The 19,303-nt window shown below is 36.1% G+C and overlaps 1 protein-coding gene across 6 annotated transcripts in view; it reads right to left on the bottom strand.

Moving 5' to 3' along the window:
• PHF14 (PHD finger protein 14) overlaps positions 1–19,303 on the bottom strand; it is a 208,740-nt gene that overhangs the window by 176,402 nt on the left and 13,035 nt on the right. For all 6 annotated transcript variants that reach the window (XR_006197137.1, XM_042918919.1, XM_042918943.1 and 3 more), the window contains exon 4: positions 15,774–15,918. Coding sequence is in view for 5 of the 6 variants with exons in the window: in XM_042918919.1 (XP_042774853.1) it covers positions 15,774–15,918 (145 nt within the window). In the remaining variant the exon portion in view is untranslated. The remainder of the gene's footprint in view (positions 1–15,773; positions 15,919–19,303) is intronic.

The raw sequence follows: 19,303 nt of genomic DNA, 5'->3' as shown, positions 1-19,303 counted from the left end.
GGAGCAGAAGACCTGCAGTCTTCCAACTTCCAACTATGTAACTTTGGATAAACCACATCTCTGAGACTGAGTTAAACTGATCTGCAATATGTATTCAATAATATCTCTCCTAATTATCTCTCAGTATGGAAAGAAAAAAAATAGGAACCCAAAAGTTGTCATTTAAAATTTTAAAACATTTTTTCCGTTCTTAACATCCTATCACTAAGACCTCAGATTTTTATTAAAAGAAAAAAAAATTTTAAGTAATACTATTATTTGAGAAAAGATGTGTGATACCTATGACAAAACATAAAAGAACCACAGTTCTTGCTGACTTATAAAGTTCAAGTGGTTATAACTTGAACATACTTTACCACCCAATAAACACTCACAAGATATATTTTTGCATATACTAAGAAATACAAATGGTCTAGGGCTAGTTAAAAGACAACAGACTGAAAATGAACAGGGGGAAAATATCTCTTAGTAGACCGTATTTCATTTAATGCATCAGCTAAGCCTAAGGTAACTGCTGCCAAGTGCATTACCTAATGCTCTATCACATACTATATGACACATATGTGACAGTTTTCTTCACACACAGTACAATCAGTGTATCAGGATAACTGACATTACACTCAGGGGTACCCTACTATTACAAGTCAGTTATAAGATCTTGTCACAAAGGTGTTTATACTAAATGACAAGTTGGAACTCTTCGATTTCAAAAAGAAAAGAGCTTCATCTATATTTGGATGAAGAGAGTACTCTGAAAAGTAATCAGACAGTTATACATTTTATAAGCAATATTTCAAGTACTGTCTTATAACAAAATCTCGACTTAAACACTTCTCTTAATTATGCTTAAGAATAAGTATATTAAAAAGATGAAAAATAAAAAGAGGAAAAATTAGAAGAAAAGATAAAGGAACTATACCAAAACACTAACCTATGGTTGTCTGGATATTAGGACTATTAGAAATGTTTCTTCTCTCTGTTCTACATTTTATTTACTATCTGTGTATTATATCAGGATGGACAGTTTTCTCAAAAATGAAACATTCAGGAAATTTCTGTTTAAACCATGAGATGTTTAAGAAAAAAAAAAATCCATGGCTGAATTATAATATAGAAGTTTGTCACTTAGGCACCTGAATTTAAAACAAACAAAAAACCCAGCAACACTAGCTTTCCATTATACTTCAGAAAATTTCCCTTTCCCTGGATTAATTTTATATAAAAATTCATTCTGGAACTTAAAAAGTAGTACAGAGAGATTTATAGCTATAACTGTATAAAAATGAACATTCTAACATTGAAAAATACCACAAAGTTAACAAGCACAGGAAAGGGTGGAAAAAATATTTACAAGAATCAAAAATATTAGCAACACATACAAGACAAAGGATTAACATTAAAACAAATTCCAGTAAATCAATGAGAAAAAGACAAGTAGAACCTATCAAGAAATGACAAAGGAAATGTACAGCAAGTAACAGAAAATAAAATGCAAATGACAAGATACCAAACCTCACTCATAATAAGGTGAGTGCATATTTTAATAAAATGAGAGTCTCCAAAAGATTAAAATAAAATTTACTAATATGTAGTGTTATCAAGTAGTTTGTACACTATTGTTAAGAATATAAATAAGTACAGTTTTTGAAGGTCATTCTGGCAATTCTTTTTAAAAGTTAAAACATACTTATCTTTTTTGTTTGTTTACATTTATTTATTTTTCAGAGACAGAGACAGAGCACAAGTGGGGGAGAGGCAGAGAGAGAAGGAGACACAGAATCCAAAGCAGGCTCCAGGCTCTGAGCTCTCAGCACAGAGCCCAACGTGGGGCTTGAACTCACAAACCACGAGATCATGACCTGAGCCGAAGTCGGATGCTTAACTGACTGAGCCACCCAGGAGCCCCAAAACATAATTATCTTTTGATTCAACAATTTCACTTCTAGGAATCTATCCCACAGAAATTATTACATGAATATGTATGACACATACTTGTTAGTACTAAATATAAGTAAAAAACTAGACACAAAAAGAAAAATAAAGACATCGTTGAACAGTTCTATAACTACGTACATTAAAAAGAATAATGTATCCATATGTACTCACATGAAAAGAATCTCAATATTAACAGATTAACAAATAAGTGAAATAAGACAAGTCACAGGGGAAAAAAAGTCCACGGTATTTGTACCATTTATTTAGATAGAGACAGAGCCAAGCAAATGCATAAGTGATATGTGTATTCACATATATACACTGGAGCCTGAGTGAAGGGATTCCCACTGGTCAAATCTGGACAATTTAACCATCAGAAAGCACAATCTGGTAATAGACGATGAGAACATAGTAATACTGAAAAGGAAAAATGGGAGAAGAAATTCTCTACAAAACAAATGCTGCCTAATAAACGCAGAGGAATGACAAAATTAAAAACCCCATCTTGCAGCTACATACATAATAAATGATTCTGGCAAGAACTCATATGCCACTATGCAAAAGATTACTGGAGAAAAGGATATTAATAGTCTCCAACTTGTTATGCCACAGATTACTGATTAATTACCAAAAGAAAAAGAAATGGTTTTAAAATGGAGAGTTCTAGTTGACATCACCTTAACTACCATCAAATTGGCATCATAGTTCTTTTCATGTGGTGGTAAACATCATCAACATAGTATTCTTACCAAAAAATGTTTAAACTGAATCTAATCATGAGGGGAAAAAAAACCAAAAAAACAAAAAAAGACAAATCCAGGTTGAGGGAAATTCTACAAGATATTCTAAAAAATGGCTTAGATTCTTCAACACATGGTCATGAATGACTCTAAAATGTGTTTTAGATTAAAAGAGACTAAGACACAAAAAGCAACGCATAAACATGAATGGATCTTGGATAGGGAGTAGGACAGTACCACAGTGGTAACAGAGGTATAGAGGTCACAAGAAGAGTTTGCATATTACTGGCCATTAAATTAAAAAAAAGAAATTTAACGTTTATTTATTTTTGAGAGAGACAGAGCATGAGCGGGGGAAGGGGCAGAGAGAGGGAGAATCCAATCCAAAGAGGCTCCAGGCTCTGAGCTGTCAGCACAGAGCCTGACATGGGGCTCGAACTCATTAACTGGAGATCATGACCTGAGCTGAAGTCAGATGCTTAACCAACGGAGCCACCCCGGTACCCCCTCATTAAATTTTTTTTTAATGTGTTTATCTATATGCACATGAGAAAGCAAGAAAAGTCTGGAAGAATACACGCCAAAGTTTTAAGTATGTTTATCTCTATGTGGTATGGAAGATGTTCATTTATACTGATATGTTCTACAATGAAAATGTATTTATGTAATATAACAAAGTTAAATGAATAGCACCTGTAGGGGAGTTAGACTACCAGAGAGGGATTGGTGTGAATACAGACCAAATTAATTAGTGATTTCCTATGCAAAGAGAAGCAAAATTCAGATGAAGAACAGTAGTTCACTGTTTTTACTTTATGTACTTCTATGTTTGCAATTTCTGTACATATTTATATGTTACTTATATTTAATAAGAAATATTTTAATAAAAATAATTTTTCAAATCTCCTAGTAACATAAGACAGTAACACTCATTTAACACCTCTACATTTAGGTTGTATTTATAGAACATAAGGAATCTGGGTAGAGGGTAGAGCATATGTGAAAGCCCCCTAATATTGGAAAGGCAAGTCATTCAAATTGGCAGGTTATGGAATCTAAAAGAGTCCTGCTGTGAGTGTGAACTTTATTCTAATGGGACAAAATGATTTTAAACGGAACAATATGAACAGATAGGCATTTCCGAAAAATTAGCCCTGAAGACAGTAGGAGAGCTGGAGCAAGAAGAGGCACATCTGTTTAGAAGTTAACACCCTAGCTCCCATCTGCCTCGAGTCTCAACCTTCTACTGGCTTAGACACCATTATTTTTTGTTTTCAGAGTTTCGTTATCTCTTCCTCTCTATGCTTGCTCCCAACCATTTCTATAAATAAATAAAAAGCATAAATTTCTAAAAATCTCTTGGTGAGTCTTGTTACCTGCCTTATATGAGAAAGTGTATTTTATTCTACAATGCCCTGGCTCCTTGCCATGACCTACACCTGCAGCTATAGTAAACTCCAGCATGACATCCAACTATGCATTCTCCTTCTCTCTCAAATTTTACTTCCTTCTAAACCAATATCATTCAAAGGATGATCGTCCCCACCTTCTGCAGGAGAATCCTGAGGTTACCTTTTAAAACTGTAGATAATAGAGTCCCACCCCAGGCCTATTATATCAGAGTCTCTAGGAGTAGAAACCAGAAATCTGTTTTAAACAAGCACCTCAGGTGATTCTTTTCCACAATGAAATCTGAGACCACTGGAAAGAACATCAGATAACTAAATAGATTATCTCTATTCTAAAAAGCATTAATATGTATTTTGTACACCACCCAAGTATCAGTCACAACCACAGGAGAAACAGAAAACATATAGGAGATTTAGAATCTGACTACATAAAAAACACAGGTACTTGTTAGCAAGATATTTTCAGATTCCAATCCTTATATAGGTAAAATGGCTTCAATCATTCAAGACTCTATCTCCAAACAACGTATTATCCCTAATTCATGTAGCTGGCAACAAATAGAACAAAAAGTATTTGCCATGATTCTTTACCACAGGATAAACAACCACAAATTCATCAAGGTTTTACTTCACATTTTCTTTAAAAAAAATAAATAAAAAAGAGGGGTGCCTGGATGGCTCAGTCGGTTGAGCTCAGTCCAACTTCAGCTCAAGTCACGATCTCACAGCTCATGAGTCTGATCCCCTGCGTCAGGCTCTGTGCTGGTCACACATAGCCTAGAGGCTACTTCAGATTCTGTGTCTCCCTCTCTCTCTGCCCCTCCCCTGCTGTGTCTGTCTGTCTCTCTCTCTCTCAAAAATAAATAAACGTTAAAAGAATTTTTAAATAATAAAAACTATATGTACATAAAATATCTCTAAATTGTATAACACTCATTTCTAAAAATAAACAAGGTTAATGATTGTCCTAAAAACATTTTTCACAAGAAATATAACTTGTCTATATGAATACAAAGTAATCTCTGCTTTGATGAGCTTATTTTAATGAAAAGTAGCATAATGCTGAAAAGCAAGGAGCCATGTAAAACTGATTTCTAAATGCAAAGAAAAATTTGCATTAACAGTCCATAAATGAATTTAATAGTATAAAATGTGGTAAAATTCATAAATACCTTAAAATTTCATAAAAATAAAAAGCAATAAGCTAAATGCAATATATTCAGAAATATATACTTTAGTGCAAGGATCAGCAGCCTATCCTTTGCATATCAAAATAATAGGATGCGACAGGAGTTACTCAAATAAGAGAGCTGAAAGCTATAAAGAAAGAGGGAAGGAGAAGGGACAAAAGCAGGGAAGGAGAGTGTTTCCGTCTACAGAACCAACAGTTCCAGCCAAGGAGATACCTAACTAGGTGTTTCACCTGATAGCCCCTTGCTAGGTGTGTCTCACCTGACTGCTCCTCGGTGCTGAGGACCTGCACCGAAGCCTCCTGAAGTAACCTTAAAGTTACCCTTCGCTCACTGTTATACTAAAATCTCCTCCTATGGGCGGAGCTTTCTGCCATTTTTTGAACACATGATGTATGCACTAGCATGTCGACATGTTAAGCATGTACAATTGAAACAGAAGCACCTATGTAAGTTCCCTACAGTACTCCCTAATACGCTAAATAAAAGCTTCCTGTACTAACCCCATGGGAGACAGTACTTAGAGAGCTATCTTCCTGTTTCCTTACTTGTAACAATAACAATGCTTTCAACCCTTCCTCGGGTTGTGTTCAATTTGATGCACCCCAAGCAACAAACCTCTTGAGTTCAGTTACAAAAAGAACACATGCAACTGACTCACAACTCACAAAGATTTACCAATAAGGTATGTTGCACTCAATACACCCATAGCACAGAATCTATAATTCATTTATAAAACTGTATTCTTCACTCTTATTTTACATGTTTTCTTTCCTCTATTATATATAAACAGCAGAGACTATATCTGGTACATCCTCTAGTTTCCTAGCACAAAGTCTTAACATTTAAATATTTATAGAATCGGGGCACCTGGGTGTCTCAGTAGGTTAAGCGTCCGACTTCAGCTCAGGTCATGATCTCACAGTTCTTGAGTTTGAGCCCCACGTTGGGCTCTGTGCTGACAGCTCAGAGCCTGGAGCCTGCTTCAGGGATTCTGTGCCTCCCTCTCTTTCTGCCTCTCCCCTGCTCAAGCTCTGTCTCTCTCTGTCCTCAAAAATAAATAAACATTAAAAAAAAATTTTTAATTAAAAAAATAAATATTTACAGAATATTTAATATTTAAATAAATTTATTTAAATGGTAGTTAATGTTTACATCAACACCATAGAGAAAGCTGTGCTCACCAAATCTCTCCCTTCAATCCTCTCTAGGTGGCAAAAAAAAGCAATACTAGACAGACAGAAATGTTGATGGGACCTATGACTCAAAGACAGCAACAGGGAAGTCTAGTACTGGGGAAGTGGGGGTACACAAAAGAGTACTTTCAATACTTTCAGTGGTGTATGTACATAATAGATATTGCTACAGTCAACAGAAGGCAGGTCCTGGAGGGACTCATGCATTAAAGCCCTTTGTCTCTCTTAGTCCTTAGTAGAGAGAACTGGTAGGATCCCAAGTGATTCCATTAACCCTTTCCCCTGTTGACTTGTGGTTAAGTTTCTACCTTTGTTAGTCTGGGAACCTGATAAAGAGTAGAGTATCAATTGTGTTACTTGGAAATATTGCTTATGGTAAAAATGACTCTCCTTGGCAGACTGCACCTGAACTGAAAGTAACAATAAATGGGGGCGGGGGGTGGGGGGAGGCGTATGCATAGCCCAAAGAAGATGGCTCCCAGATGATTATTTGCTTGCTATAGGGACTATTACAAAGACTCACAAAAAATGAAGACCTTGGAGGCAACCTGGGATTGCGTTCTTTTAGCCTTCTCAATAAACTGGTGCTAAATATGCCCAAAGGGTAGCCCTGAAAATTTTAAAGTTTAGATACCCTGGTAATCATTGCAGAGCTACTTCTCTGTATTATCAATGGAACTAATGTTTTCATGTGTATATGAAACATCCTGGGATCTTGTCAAAATACAGATTCTAATTTAGAAGGGACCTGTGATTCTGCATTTCTAACAAGCTCCCAGGTTACACAGATGCTACTGCTTAATGCTGTGGATCCATGAACCATACTTTGAGTAGCAAAGCTTTAAAAAACTACTGAAATAGGTAAGAGTGACATTTTAATTTAAATACTAGGAGTTGCAGAACATTTTTAAAACTTATTAACTTTAAATACAGCAAGAATTGTTATACAGGGAGAAAGACCTTGAAAATGAAAATAATTCAGCAGTCATGAAAGTTCCTATTAGGATAAGTGAAGAACTGACACTTCTAAGAGGCTGCTAACTCCATTTCAGGGGAAGACAAAATTAAAATGGAATAAGAACATGGTACACCTAGAAAGAGACAAAAAAACAAAAAAATCTAAATTATCTGGATCAAGTCACAAGTCATGACTTATTTTTTCAACTCAGGGTCTAATTAACATGGGCTAGCAATAGTGTAATGACCCAAAAAGGGTCCAGAAGATATATGTTGACCAAGATGAATATTATTAGACTGAGAATTATCATCATTACTCCTTCCCAGAAGATAAAACCAAACCAAAGATTATTAAGCAAGGTTTTTGTTTTATTTTTATTTTTCTATTAGTAGACTCCACTGATGTAAAACTAGTGATGATGAAAAATTCTTCATAGCTCTATTAATCAATATAATTTATTTCTAATACTACCTAAGTATTACCAAAAATAACTTAAACGGAGACTGAGGAGTATATCCATATCAAAACAACCCTTTCTCAAACATACTACTCAATACTACCTGGTAAAGGAATTTTTTAGACTAGACAAACACAAATAACCTATAGGAAATCAACTTAAAAAGGATCAAAGTAGAGGGGTGCCTGGGTGACTTGGTTAAGCATCCAACTTTGGCTCAGGTCATGATCTCACAATTTGTGGGTTCAAGTGCCGCATCAGGCTCTGTGCTGACAGCTCAGAGCCTGCAGCCTGCTTCAGATTCTGTCTCCCTGTCACTCTGTCCTTCCCCTGCTCACACACTCTCTCTAAAAAATAAACATTAAAAAAAAAAAGAGCTATACTCTTAAAAAAAAAAAAAAGGACCCAAGTACCATGTTTGATATGTTTACTGACAAACACCCTATAAGAATTGTATTAGAATATATTAACCATCACTTTAATTCATGTCTACGAAAAATACATTAATGTTTAATCACACTTGTCCCCTGAGCCAAAACATAACGTAAAATTACCAAAACTAGAAATGTTTCAAGCTATTAGTTCTAACTCTAGTAAGAAAGCAAGGGGGAAAAAAAAAAAAGAGGGAATAATATAATCACAATTATACAACACAATCTCCAACATTAACAAAGGAAATGGGAAATTACACTAGAGGGGAAAAGTTGTAACATAATTAAAAAAAAAAAACCCTCTCAAGAATTATGTTTTACCTATGATTTATAATTTGCACCTTAACTTTGAATTTATCTGAAGTTCACAAAATTCACAAAACTACCAACAAAGCAATAACACCACAACATATTCACCTAAAGAGGTAGAAAATTATTCAATTTCCCCATTTATTGTCTTTCTTATTTATTTATTCTACATATTAGCTACCTCTCAAAACACTTACAAAGCTTCACACTCAAGAGCATTAATTTCCCTTTCCTGTCTTCTCTTTTTCCTTCTTCCATAACAAAAATAGGTCACCAATTCTAATGACTCAGTCTTAGAAGAAAAATGAGCAATCATTAGCAAATACTTAAGAACATTTGGAACTTGAACTGCCATTAGAGCTGGTTAAATGAATTATGCAGGAAAATATGCTACATGACTTTACAGACACAACTTGCTTTGACCTAAATGGAATTACCACTCAGCTTGATCATCTTTGTCTGCCCTGTCTCAGAAAGAGTTTTTGGCTATTTTTAAAAAATCAGAACTACCTTAAAATAAGGTACATTTGACATAAAAGAGGCTATTCAACCTGAAGGACAGGTCCCATTATGAACCTTTAATACAACTCTAAGCATGTCAAGGGTACTAATGGGGTGCCCTTCCAGAAATCTACATTTGTTTGCACAATGAATCTACTGGGTAAGAACTCATACTAAGAATCCAAGATGCATTAAGTCTGAATCAAAGACAACAGAACATAGAGGTAGTACATAGTACTGGTCCCCAGTGGACTCAGGCTTGAGTCCCAAAGGCAGGAGCTTTAGAAGAGTAATTGCTTTACTATTATAGCTGTGCAACCTTGAGACCACAAGGCCTCAGCAGTCTGTGCACCCGCACCAAGAGACAGCACCCTCAAAACAGATGGGGAACTATATACATTCAAATACCTCCAGAGAAAAAGCAACTGACAAAAATGAGTAAGTGATCTGGGAAAGGATTATGGTGAGACAAACTAGGCTTCACCAGCAGGAGGCAGTCCTATTCAACTCTAGCAGACCGTTGCCCTCAGAGGAAATACTGCTGCCAGCACTTTAAGAGAAGTTTGAAATCCAAAACGTGTGAAATAAATATCCCAGTTTTTCAATGTTAGGAACCAATTCAATTTCTTAAAACCACTGTGCTAGCCTTAGAAAATATATCCATGGTCAAACCGATGACCTATGAAGTAGAGATAGTGCTTTCGGCATGGTGAGAAATCAACAACATTAACAGGAGTGGTCATGCCTGCATCACACATCAGCAATGAGATTTATGGATATAAGCAGTGGTAACATATTTGTGATCAACAGTGGTGATGAATACAACAAACACATCAGCCGCACAGCAGCTGCTTTTGATAGTCACCTATTCTGCACCTGCTCCAAGGAATCTGAACATGCTGGGAGGGAAAAAAAAAAAAAGGAAGAAAACAAAACAGACATACACACAACCATGTTGAACTAGTCTGTTTATATTCATTACCACTAATCACAAGTGGTCCTTTATAGCTTTCTGGCAATAAAATATACACGTAATACACATACAAACACACACACACACACACACACACACACACACACACTTTATAGCTTTCTGGCAATAAAATATACAGGTAATACATACACATACATATACACACACACACACACACACAAACATATAGTATTATGTAAACATTTCCCTAGTCCATTTCATTCTTCCAAATAACTATTTTATACCAACCTCTCTTCCCAAATCTCCCACACCTCCCTCACCTCTACTCTTCTGCTAATGACTTTGCTTCCCATTTCACTGAGAAAACAAGAAGCATTCAAAAAATAAGTTCCACAGCTCTAACCACCACATCTAACAACCTACGTAATCTGTATCCATATATCGTCTCCCTCCAGTTACTCTGGCTACTCATATTTACTCAGTCTCTCCACTTGGTGTTGGATCCTATCCCCTCTAGCCTTATACTCAAAAACCTTGCTCCAGCAACTCCTTCCTTTTCTCTCCTTGAATGATCATCAACTCTCCTTTTCCACTGGTCACTTCCATGTTAGTATAGCACACTAACATGTTATATAATCTCTGCATCTGTGGTACACAGCCTCTAGGATGGTCCCAATGATCAGTGCCCTTTATATTAACAATTTTAGAAGGTGCCCTCCTACATTTAAAGTTAACTAGGGCTGGTCTGCTGAACAATATGTAGAAATTATAGTATTTATTTCTAAAATTAGGTTACAAAAGACACTAACTCTCTCATATAATTGCTTCTATCTCTTTCTCTCTGATCACTCATTCTGAAGAAAAATGTCCTGTCATGAGGATACTCAGGCCCACACAGTGAAGAACTGAGGTCTCCATTCAAGAGCCACCAGAGAATGGAAGCCTACCAAAAACTAGTTAAACAAGCTTAGAAGCAGATCCTCCAGCCTCAGTCAAGCTTTGAAATGGCTAAAGCCTAGGCCAACAGCTTTGACTACAACTTCATGAGAGACCCTAAACCGGAATCACCCAACTAACCACGCACAGATTCTTGACCATTAGAAACTGTGTGAAGTAAAAAATGTTTGTCGTTTTAAACTGATATACTGTGGGATAATTTGTTACAAAATACATAACTAACACATCATCTAAAATAAGAAGAAACAAACCCTCCCTCAAACTCCATAACCCTTTTAGCAAAGATCCCATCTTGCTGCTTCTCTTTATATAAAAAGTCATCATAGGAATTGCATTTAATCACTTTCCTTCTTCTATCCCCACTTGAACTCTCTTGAATCAAGATAACCACTGATGCTCATGTGACTAAATTCAATGGTAAACTCTTGATTACCATGCTGTTTTTGTTCTGCTTGAGAATATTCATTTCTGCTACAGAAAAACAAAATGAGATATAAACTTACATGTACAAAGTAAAGCATGTGCATACACACTGACAGAAAAGGACAAAAAGACCAAGAAACATTTAACATTCTTGAGGCACCTAGTTACTAAGTATAGAGAAGACAAAGAAGAATGAGGATATACTAAATACACATGAGACATGAACACAATATACATGAGGCCTTAGTATGGCCACCGGTCAGTGACACCATTCTGACTCCATGTGTCCACAGCCTAAAAACACAAAGCCCATGGCTATTTTGTAGGTTAACTGCAGAACTAAAGCTATAACCAGGCATACTTGTCCCTGGATCTAAGAGAGTGTGACTTTGGCCCAGGGTACCATCTATGTGGGCTCTCGAGCTGAAAAGGCAGAGAGAGCCAGGACATACAATACAAACTCTGTATACCGTAAGATTCAGGTGATCCTTCCACCAACTTGTACTCTATCATAAGTGTGTTAACTAATCACATTTTTTTCCCCTTGCTTCTCTTCATGTATTTTATATTTATTTAATAAACCACGTAAGGCGCAGTTGGGTGGCTCAGTCAGTTGAGCGTCTTGATTTCAGCTCAGGTCACAGTCTCATAATTAATGGGATCAAGCCCCATGTTGGGCTCTGTGCTGACAGCATGGAACCTGCTTGGGATTCCCACCCGCCCCTGCCCCTTCCCCATTCATACACTCTCTCAAAATAAATAAGCTTCAAAGTAATAAATAAATAAATAAATAAATAAATCAACCAACCAACCAACCAACCAACCAACCATGTAATATAAGCATTTTGTCCATAAACCTTTTCTCCCACAACCTTTGAGGTGGCTTGTCTGGCAATATACTTGGGAGTCTACCATTGCATTAGGATAATTTGCCACAGGACATAGTCTTCATCTGACTCTAAAACCAGAATCTGATAGTTACTCACTTTCTCTGTTTGAAACATTTCCCTTACATAGCTTCTGTGACAATACTCCTGGTTCTTCTCCTATCCCATTGGCCATGTCTTCCCCATCTCCTCTGAAGTGCTAGAACCACTTTACTACTCCCCAGATAGCATATCCAGTCTCACAGCTTTAAATAAGATCTACAGGCTGATGAGTCCCAAATTTTTATCTCTGGTCCCAACATCTTACCTAAACTCCAGACAGTTTAAAACCAAATTTTTACTATCTACCTCAAAACCAATTCCTCTCTTGCATCATCGCAATGGTCTCCCTGATTCCCAATTTAGACCCACTTCAGTCTACTCCCAACCCAATGATCAGAGTGATCCTTCCAAAACATAAATCAAATCATATTAATCCTCTGCCCAAAATTCACTTAGGTCTCCCCACATCCATCACAGTCAAATCTAAAATCTATGGGGTGCCTGGATGGCTCAATCGGTTAAGCATTGGACTTCGGCTCAAGTCACCATCTCACAGTTTGTGAGTTAAAGCCCACATCAGGTGAGCATGAGCCCCGCACTGCGTCAGCCCTGCTTCTCTCTCTCCATCTCTGTCCCTCTCTGCCCCTCATGGGATTCTCTCTTTCCCTCTGTCTGCCCCTTGCTCACTTGTGCGCGCGCACTCTCTCTCTCTCTCTCTCTCTCAAAATAAAAAAATAAACTGTAAACATTTAAAATAAAATAAAATAAGGAGCACCTGGATGGCTCAGTCAGTTGAACGTCCAACTTTCGCTCAGGTCATGATCTCATGGTTCATGAGTTCGAGCACTTCATCGGGCTCTGTGCTGACAGCTCAAAGTCTGGACCCTGCTCCGGCTTCTCTGTCTCCCTCTCTCTCTCTGCCCCTCCCCTACTCACACCCTGTCTCAAGAATAAATAAATGTTAAAAAAATTTTTTTTAATAAAATAAAATTAAAAAATAAAATAAAATCTATGACCTGCAAGGCCTCACCTGGTTTAATTCCATCTCTACCTCCACCACTCGCAAGCTTGTTCACTTAGTTCCTGCCATTATATAAACACTCCAACCATGTTCCCACTTCAAGATCTTTACACTTGCTACTGCTTCTTTCTAGGGCGCTCTTTTCCCAAATAGTTGCATGACTTGCTTCCTTACATCCTTCAGGTCACTGCTCAAATATCACCTTATCAGAGAGGATTTTCCATTTCACCTTTTGTAAACGCAAACTTCCACCTGCCCGTTAACCACCCCCATCCACAGCATTTCCAATACTCCTTGTCCTGCTTTATTTTTGTCCATAGTCCAGACTACCACCTGATATATATTTATTTTTTAGTTCTTCATTGCCTGTCTCTCTTACTAGACATTAAGCTTCAATGTTTATATAACATGCCTAAAACCTATAGAATGCAAGCATATAGAAGATACTCAATAAACATTATTAAAAAAATAAGTGAATGAGTAATAGTAATAGGAAACATTTCCATAGTTGAGACTTGGCAGCAAGGAAGGGAAGCTTCATATGAAGGCAAGAGAACTGGCCACAGAAGCACAGACCCTGCAGGTCCCATAGGCCCAGACGAATACCAGAACTATTTGGGAGGAGGGCTGTAATATCAAAAGAGCAGGTAAAGGCAAGGCCACAGAAAAACTGCTCTGTGGTTGTCATGGCCCAATAGAAAAAAATCAGCTGACAAGACGAAATAACAACTTTACCACAGAGAAACTTGGAAGACACTGTCTCAACCAATTGATCAAAGTAACATCACCAATAACTGGAAAAATAAATATTCTATGCTTCTTAATATGATACAATGAGAACACAACTCCTGTGGCATTCTTGCCAAAAGCATGTCACCTGAATCTAACCATAAGAAAAGATAAAAAAAAAATAGTATTAAGGACATTCTATAGAAGAACTGGCCTGTATTCTTCAAAAATGCCAATGGCAGGAAACACAAGGACTCAAAAATGTTCTAGATTAAAGATGACCAAATAGGCATAATGACTGAATGCAATGCATAATCCTAGATTTTATTTTGCTCTAACTGACATTATTGGGATGACTGGCAAAATATGAATACAGTCAGTAGATTACATAGAGTTCAATCAATGCTGAGTTCCTGACTTCGATAATTACATGGTTATAATTATATGGTAAGAAAATGCTCTTGTTAAGAAGTACACACTGAGGTATTTAGGGGTAGAAGGGGACATTATGTCCACGGTTTATCCTCCTAGAGTTCAAAACAAAATTGCTACAGGACAGAAGATAAAATAGCAAAATATTACCATGTGGGAAATCTGAGTGAAGAATATATAGGAATTCTTTGTAGTACTCATAACTTTTCTGTAAGTCAGAAATTATGTCAAAATAAAAAAAAAAATAAGTGAAAAAACACATTAATGAAAAAGGTTCAAAAATAAAATGGGCAAAAATATTCTCAATATATTATAGCTAGTCACTCTTAGCTCAGATCTTAAAAAATAATCTCTAGAGGTGCCTGGGGACTCTTGATCTCAGTTCAGGTCAGGACCTCACAGTTCTTGAGACTGAACCCTGCAATGGGCTCTGTGCTACAGTGGGGAGCCTGCTTGGCTGCTTGGGGTTCTCTCTTTCCCCCGCTCTCTGCCCCTCACCTGCTCGTGCTCTCGCCCTCTCTCTCTCAAAATAAATAAACTTAAAAAAAAAAAAAAAAGACAATCTCTATAAATACTGGTTTAAAATTGAAAATTATAACCAGGAAAGAAGAAACTATGTATCACTAGACTTAGAATGTAACTTTTTATTTTTTTTTAATTTTTTTTTTTAATGTTTATTTATTTTTGAGACAGAGAGACAGAGCATGAATGGGGGAGGGGCAGAGAGAGAGGGAGACACAGAATCGGAAGCAGACTCCAGGCTCGAACTCACAAACCTTGAGATCGTGACCTGAGCTGAAGTCGGACGCTTAACCGACTGAGCCACCCAGGCGTCCCAGAATGTTAAATAACATTCTCCCAGACTAACATACTAGACTTTTTCCTGTATTTAAACAGACTTTTTTTCTGTATCTAAATTTCATGTAAAAACTAGAAATAAATGCCATGAATGAAAATATTGTAACACTAACCTTCAAATAAATGTTATGATTTCCATATAATATTTCTATTTCAATCATTTAAAAACACATTTTTAAATTAACATAATCTGAAAAATAACACCCTCATACATTGAGGATTTGAGATGTCGCTTCAATTGAAACACCATGAAAGACTGTAGAAGAACTTTAGAACAGTACAAATGCAAAAGACCTGATTTTACTCATTTAAATTCAGTGTCAATTAGCTGTTTCGACAAGGAGACAAAACAAAACAAAATTACCTTCATGGACCGTAATGCCACAATTGTCACACTGAATTATTTCATCAGCATCCTCGCTATTATCTCCAAGACAAACACAGCAAATCAGAATGTGGTCCATTTTTTGAGAACTCCAGTTTTGACTCTTCTCAAGAATCAGCGAGTCCTAATATTAAAATATATCAGAAAAATCACGTTTAAATTAAAAGATAATTTCAATAAATAAAATTCCCACTTAAAGTTATTTTATGGATTTCTAAAATTATGCTGCATTCTCCATTCTTTTAGTAATTTCAAAGCATATTACACTTGAAAACCCATCTCTTTGTCAAATGACCCTCAAAGCACCCTCTAATTTTTCATTTTCTCTACAAGTCCCATATTCTCTCTCCTTTAAGAAATGAAAAAGCAAGCATGCAACTCTTCATCTGCTTTACCATTCCAGATTATAGTCTGACCCCTTAAACTAGGAGAAAGGAAAAATTAACTCACATGTAATTATTAACCGTACAATGGGTTTAAAAAATATAACACAGTGTTCCTATACTTTGGAAGCTTATACTCTTACCTTAAGGGAGACAAGACACACATATGTTAAACAGGAAAAAAAATCAATTCAAGATAACATATAAGCAAATATGTATGTGATGGCATAGTTACAGACTCTATACTCCTTAACTGCTGAGGAATTCAGAAGTTCCAGGGTCATCAAATTACTGGATGACAGATACAAGAGAGCCTGCATAGACATATCTGTGTATACAGAGACAGAAAACTATCTAAAAAGGATCCAGATTGTCTAGTTGCTAAAGAGTGAGAGTACTCTAGTAGGGTCGTGTCAAGAAAGATCTAGTGTAAACTAACAAAGATATGGAGCTAATTATAATATAAAAGGAGGAAGACATAATAAATATAAAGATAAAATTAAAGAAGAAGAGTTTACCTGTCTAATTTAAACTGCATTACAGATTTAAACTTTAAATGGTTAACAAGACAATGATTCTTATCATATATCACCAGATTGGACATTGTATAAGACAGCACTTGAGTCTATGTATTTTAAAAACCTAACCATGTTTTTTCATATTCCTTTAAACCAATAACCACAGATAACATTTATAGTCATCATTTCATAGCAATTGTAAATGACATTTGTATGATACTTCAATGTCACAATAACATTTTTTTTCAATTCTGTGTTATACATCTAAATTGCAACTGATCTGTAAAACAAATCAGAAATGAAGGAAAAGTCAACAAGGAGGCAGTGTCACTTCTCTTGAGAATCTTACTACTTTAAAATTGGGGGCACTTGTCGATTGAGCATCCAACTCCTGGTTTCTGCTCAGGTCACGACCTCATGGTTTCATGAGTTCAAACCCCACATCTCTGCTTGGGATGCTCTATCTCCTTGCTCGCTGCCTCTGCCCCTTACTCAAGCTCACTCTCTTTCCTCTCTTTCTGTCTCAAAATAAATAAACTTAAGAAAACTGTGTATTTTGTTCCTCCTTGTTACAAAGCCAAAGCAGTTTGAGGGCTTTGGACATGAGTAGGAAATACTTCCTAAAAAGAAAACACGTTTTATAGTAGGTTGGTACATTGAAAAAAACAAAAATCTACCCAGATTCTCGCTCCATCAGCCACGCTTCCAATGTAACAGCATTTGACTTAAAGCCCAATGTTCTTGGCTTTCATTCTCAGTTCCTACTTAATAACTGTAGAACCTCGAAGCTGTAGTTTTCTTATCTGTAAAGTGGTATCACAAAAATAATACCTACCTGATGAAATTGTTGTGAAAATTAGCAAGATAACTGTATGGTAACAATGTTCCCAAGACATACGAGGTACTCAATAAGTGTTCATTCTCATTCTCCTTTCCTATTTCTTATAGGTGGTTCAAGAAGAGGAATATGAGCTGACCATTTATTATACTGAGGAATCTTCCTTGGAATCCCCCAAAATGTTGTAAGCTTCAGTGAGCACTGCTACTTTAAATATTTTCCTATGGTGTCCAAAAAAGACTTTTTCCCCAAAATACCACATCTAGGTTAAAAAAATCATAGACGAGAAAAAGATCTAGACAATAACCAGAAACCAGAGTTTGATGATTGACAGTATTGGTGCTGCCAATACTTCTCTGGTGGAATTACAACAACTAATGAGCCCTTGAAAAAAGGTCTACCCATGTGGGAAACAAGTAAATTAGCACTAATAGGTAGCTCTAATTCCATTATTTTCCTATTCCATTTTGCTCAGAAAAAAAAAAAAAAAAAAAAAAGTAAATGTTTCAATTGTGTATCTATACCAAATTCTCTCCACACATATTATCATTTAGAGGCAGAGAAATCAAAATTAACTGGTATTTCTGGCCCCCTGACCCCCATCATTTGAGACTCTTACCAGAAATGTATTGCAAAGAGAAGAGTAATGAAGGGGAACTGGAGCCCTACCAAATGATTGACAGATAATGCTTCAGTGGGAAAATCTAAGCAACACATTCTCTTCAAAAATTATGCTCCACGTTGTCGTTAATACATCAAACATGGGTTGAGAACACTTGTGATCAAATAAAAAGCAAATTTAGTATCAATTTTTATTGGCATACTTCTGAAGATGTGTATCATTTTTCAAGTTTCTGGACAAAATAGTTAGGCTCAAGTTTTTACCAAAAAATATATCTTTTGAAAATATGATTTTTACATAAAAATAGTAATTGGGAAAGTAGGTTTGGAATGGCACAAGAGTATCACCTAGGATATAACTTTAATATTATAGAATAATGGAATCTAATGGTAATTAAGAATGGGGCACTGTAGTAATAATTCAATGACTATTTATAGTAAATTATTTCATTTACCCTTGGGATTTAAAATTTACACCTAAAATGGTAATACTGCCCAATGTTCTCGATGGGTTCTAAAATATGTTTAGTGTTCATTTATATATGTATTCCACATAGATGCTTATAAATAATATATACAAGATAAATTCTATCTAATTTTATGTGTTTAATATAAGGGAATTCCAGGGGCACCTGGGTGGCTCAGTCAGTTAAGCATCCGACTTTGGCTCAGGTCATGATCTCACAGTTTGTGGGTTTGAGTGCTGCGTCAGGCTCTGTGCTGATGGCTCAGAGCCTGGAGCCTGCTTCAGATTCTGTGTCTCCCTCTCTCTCTGCCCCTCCCCTGCTTGTGCTCTGTCTCTGTCTTTCAAAAATAAATAAATGTTAAAAAAAAAATTTTTTTAAGGGAATTCCAGCACACTTCATGTAAAACTAGAATTAAAAGAATCCACTTTTTCTCAAGATGAGAAAAAAAAATAGTATACCAAAGAGTTTGAGCAATAGGTCTTCCCCTAAGTTTTTTAAGGAAGTTAAATCCTCAAGAATCTCAAATAAAATACAATATTACAAACTGTCTTTTTAGGTTTTAAAGCAGTTTGCTTTATATTGAAATGTGTAAAAAGGCACTTAATATTTAATAAGTCAGAAGCCCCAAATAGAAGAAGCTCTTTATAAATTTTGGCAAAATTTTTAATTACCAAAGTCAGAT

Source organism: Panthera leo, chromosome A2 (assembly GCF_018350215.1).
Source record: "Panthera leo isolate Ple1 chromosome A2, P.leo_Ple1_pat1.1, whole genome shotgun sequence".
NCBI classification, from domain to species: Eukaryota; Metazoa; Chordata; class Mammalia; order Carnivora; family Felidae; genus Panthera; species Panthera leo.
This window is presented reverse-complemented; position numbering and strand designations above follow the sequence as displayed.